The sequence below is a fragment of the Prorops nasuta genome, unplaced genomic scaffold (genome assembly GCF_024137725.1).
Source record: "Prorops nasuta isolate Cenicafe-Biocafe unplaced genomic scaffold, Cenicafe_Pnas_1.2 PNAS00004, whole genome shotgun sequence".
Taxonomy (NCBI): Eukaryota; Metazoa; Arthropoda; class Insecta; order Hymenoptera; family Bethylidae; genus Prorops; species Prorops nasuta.
The window spans coordinates 8,635,428-8,640,037 of record NW_027116801.1 but is presented as its reverse complement, the minus strand read 5'-3'; the positions used below and the strand labels follow the sequence as shown (position 1 = coordinate 8,640,037).

General features: G+C 44.1%; 1 protein-coding gene across 1 annotated transcript; it reads right to left on the bottom strand.

Annotated features, from left to right (window-relative positions):
* Positions 1–2,591: 2,591 nt before the first annotated feature.
* LOC136772761 (homeobox protein Hox-B5-like) lies at positions 2,592–3,725 on the bottom strand. The gene is made up of 2 exons (XM_066725887.1): positions 3,140–3,725; positions 2,592–3,061 (listed from the first exon to the last, which is right to left on the bottom strand). The coding sequence occupies exons 1-2, from the start codon at positions 3,723–3,725 to the stop codon at positions 2,592–2,594; spliced, it is 1,056 nt and encodes a 351-aa protein (XP_066581984.1).
* Positions 3,726–4,610: the final 885 nt, after the last annotated feature.

Genomic DNA, 4,610 nt, shown 5'->3' with positions numbered 1-4,610 from the left:
ATCGGGACCCCCATGAATCACGCGTCGCAAAAGCGGACCGCCACAAGACACGTGTATCTCTTGTGACTAAGGTTTGTGGACAGAAACCCCCTCCCCCTCTCTTTCTCCGTTTCCCGTTCCCTTCAACCCCTCGCATATAAATCGTACGCGAAACTCACCGGAGACATCGACTCCTCGCAGCTATTCTCGAAAGGTACACTTTTCCCTCCTTCGTGCAACTCTGCGATCCAACGCGATTCGCGATATATACTTAAAAACTCCAATTCTCCACGAGGATGAGACCTGGCAAAAAGTGAGGTGGAAATATTTAAACAAATTTTTAGGCTCGTGTGTTTTAGTTTTGACGACCCGTATAAGTATTTTGAATTTATTGATAATAAAAGTCTGTTCTATAAGGTTGAATAATTAAAGTAGGACGGAAAAAAGAATTCAATTCCGAGTTCACGGCTAAGACACGTTGCGGAAAAACCAATACGTATACGCGTGCCGGCCATGATGGATTGCCGGAGCTATGGGAAACTATCTGTCAAGCACAATATCGACCCTCGGCCTCTCCTACCTCCTACCCAACAGTTCGCACTCGCTGCCTGCCTGGGGTGCGTTCTGCAATGTAGCTTCACCTATGTGGCACAGCCTTCGACTCTTTCTAGCCCCCAAACCTAGACGCAACCCCCACCCCCTTCACCCATACCACAAATGGCACACATCCCAACTCAAATGGTTTCCGCTATTTCTCCCAAAAATTACTAACCTCTGGCAACCTATACAAAAGTCAATCAAAACCTTCGGTAAGATCGCTCAAGAAAACTAACTAAAAATTTAATTCAATTCTTTTGGGATAGAAAATTGGGAGATTTTTCATTGCTATAATATTTTATTTTACATAAAAAATATAATATAAAAGTACAATTTATAATTTATTGGCAGACTAGTATTTTGCAAAATAAAATATTGATTATAATTTACTAGAATTCGTGTGGATATTGATGAAAGATCAACTTGTTGATTGTTTTAGCTGCATTCGAAGTTTTCTTTTTCTGAATATATTTATCACGTTCGTCTAATTCTCGTACTACACTATATATACATTACCTTAAAACTTAGTAGGAACTTTTCGAGCAATATGTAGCATCGTTTAGTTAAGCTCGATTAAGAAAATCTTGAGATCAAGTTCAGCGATACAATACTTATTTTCTAATATAAAAGTTATAACGTACACATAATATAATAAACATATGCACTTTTCTTCCACCTTTGATCCTAAGTTTAGTAAATTCTTTTCAGCATATCGCACAATTACGAAGATCTTTCAAGCGTGTCGAAATTGGTTAGCTTCGATAAGATACTAAAACTCTGGGATTCCTGTGTTTCTTTCGCATCGGTTAAGAGATTCGTCATGCTGGGAAATCCGGTAACGAATACTCAGGTATATTCCTAACACATGTGCTAAACTCGTTGTATACCACGATACCAATAAACTTTCACTTCACTCAATATAGTATATTCAGTTTACGATTTCTTGCAACAAAAATTCAAAAATCAGTCTCGAATATAGTCAAACGTCGAAAAAATCTTAATATTGCATTTTGTACAAAAACTACACTTTCGATTATATTGCAAAATTGAGCACGGTGACTACAATCGTTGATATTTCGTTGAAAGAAACATTAATGAGTAGAGAGAAAGAATAATTAAATAAGAGCACGCGTGCACGCACTAACAGTATTTCGGCCATCTTGTTTCGTGTGAACAGCGCAGCTGCATATAGGTCCCCACTCCACTTTTCATCCCCTAACTTTTCTAACCTTCCCAAATGGCTCCCTAGATCCTCCAAAATCAACGATGCTATCCTTAAGCCATTTCTATATACTCTCTATTAAGACTCATCAAATTCTCCAGTAAACAAAGAAAATACCAAAAAGTCGATTATAATAAAATTCAAGGACAATTTTTGGAACCTCGAGGAGCTTCTGCATGAATTTTGGTAAAATCAAAGATAAATTTTCCAGATGAGGAAAGGAGTAAACATCGATCAAGCCAGAATTTCCTCGGTTAGTCAAAATATTTTCAGAATGACGCGTGCAGTAATCGAAAAGTCAGTGGCTGAAACGCAAAACAGCCGACAAGCAGAATGTAGCGGGTAAAATGCGGCGTGAACGCGAAGCTTTCGGGGTACCTGAAGCGGGATGCTCGACTGTTTAGCTGTTACGGCCATAAATCATGGTGGTTGCAGGGTCAGCTGCTCCGATCTTAACATTCCCTCTTCACGATCCACCCAAGGTCCAGCTTCCATTCCCAAGGTGGGCAGCCTTTGGACATATATCGCAATGTACAGCCAACATATCCAAAATCAGATGATCCTCGGATAACGAGATCATCTGGTATCTCAAGCAACTAAACCAAAATATCTTTTATCAGAGCCACAACAAATATCATCCCAACCAAAAGAGAAACAAAGGAACCCAAAGCTATATCGTATATGGCCACGGTAACTCTAATTCGTTGTAAGACGTGACTAGTATTTAATTGCAGATAATTCGTATCATAAAATTCGCATTGCAAAACAATGGAACAATCTCCCAATTATATCTTCAGGAACCAGTGTGAAGATCCACTTTCGTGACGGAGTGAGCATAGTTCAACTTTCTGTAATCGGGCTGGACGTAGGGATGATGATTGTGGTAACTCAGGTAAGCCTCGTGAAGTTGGTGCTGCTGATGAGTGGACGTTGGCACGTGTGAGTGATGAATCATCGAATTCACCGCTGCATTCATGTTCATCAGTGGATTCACCGGCGATTTGCTATGACTGGACATGATTGTCTCTTCCGGGGAATGCGTCTCTATCGGGAAGCCCAATTTTCCGTCCTTTTTCGCCTTCATTCGTCTGTTTTGAAACCAAATTTTGATCTGACGCTCCGTCAGGCAGAGAGCCTGGGCTATTTCGATGCGGCGTCTCCTCGTTAGGTAACGGTTCGAGTGAAATTCCTTTTCCAACTCCAGAGTCTGGGATCGCGTGTAAGTTTGTCGGGTCCGTTTCTGTCCGGTCCCGTTCCCATCAGCTTCCAAAATAGAACGAAAATGATATAGCTGAAAATTTGTAAAAAAAAAGTAGCTTTTCGATAAAAAATTATACTTACCGTTGGAATAATTAGTCTTCATCCAAGGGAAGTTGACCGGTCTCTGGATGGAATCGTCGGTGTACTCGCTAGCTTCGACAGGGCTTCCCTTGCCATTGTTATTGTTGTTGACATAAGCCGAGCTGTAAGGCTGGATGTCGTAAGTGGGCGTGGAATGCATCTGGGCATTGAAGGTCGGATAAGGTTGCGGATAGCTAGTGCGTACTTCCGGTTGCTGAAAGCGTTCCTGGGAATCGGAGAGGAAACCGGTGACAGGGGAGGTTCTGTCAGAGGGGGAGGTTGGGGTGTAGGGTGGCGTTTGGCAAGGAATCTGCGAGGAAGTGGCGTGGCTCGGACTGACGGGTTTTCCTAGGGAATTGCTGTAGCCGTCAGTAACGGCATCCCTACCATGACGTAGAAGCGTCTCCAGCAAACTCGAAGGTGGCGATGATCCCTGACTGGATCTCGTCGTTTGGTAGTCCGACGGAGATTGCTGAGGCGCCATCTGATAAGCGTTGTCAAGGTATGGGATTTGATGAGCGGACCTGCTATCTCCGATCTGATACGGCCAATAGTCAGCCTCGCTATAGTAAGCCGAGCTCGTCATGGTCGTTACTCTCCAAATCCAATGGTGAACCAAAGAAGAATCTTCTCCAACTCTTCCTCCGAAAGAACTTCCTCTACATTGCTTCCCTATACATTCATGGCCGGTATTTACGTACTTTTTCCTTCTCGTATCCTTCCCGCTCCTCGACCACTGGTGATTTGTCTTTGTCCAACCTCCGGCAACTTGTCAGTTTTCCTTTGTCCCAACTGTTCTCGGTCCTCTCCACTCCTTACTCACTCCCCACTCGCACTAGTTTCTTGCACACGATAAACCGTCGTCGCATAACACAGAGTTTTTCTCCCGTTCACGGACTGGTCCAACGTACGAGTTTATTATAGGAAATCCAAATGTATATCTGGCACTGTTTTCCTTGGTCAGTAACTAGTCTCTGGCGGAGAGCTGGTTTCCCGGCTTGTGCGAGCCGTACCGAGCACGAACTTACAATGAAATGAAATGATTCTGTGTCCCCGTGACGATTTCGAGGCCCTGGGGTGTCCGCCTGGGGGTCGCGCGTGCCAAAAAGGGCCCCCGAAAACTTTCACCGGTTTATTACCGCACACGGACGGTGCGACCGTGCCCGGCAAAGGTGGAGGGGACTTTTGCCTATGGCCTACCCTCCTAGGAGTACCAACCAAACGTACCGAGATCCTGCAGCAACTACTACTACCACTGGCCTATAGTCCAAGGGGCTCAGCTGCCCTTTGATTCACTGCTGGAGCCACCCCCGATACGTGTGATTTCCCCCTCCCACTATTATCGCTATTGACACAAAACCCATATTGGCTTCCGAGACCGACTGCGACTGTCCCCCTTCGGCCCGACCTCGCACAATGCCACGTCGCCATGTGTGCATTTTAACACTCGCCCTTATTCTCTCATGGTATT

Coding starts and splice junctions, on each gene's coding strand:
- LOC136772761 (XM_066725887.1), bottom strand. CDS start 3,725: ATGACGAGCTCGGCTTACTATAGCGAGGCTGACTATTGGCCGTATCAG. Junction 3,062..3,139: donor GAAGACTAATTATTCCAACG/GTAAGTATAATT, acceptor CTATTTTGGAAG/CTGATGGGAACGGGACCGGA.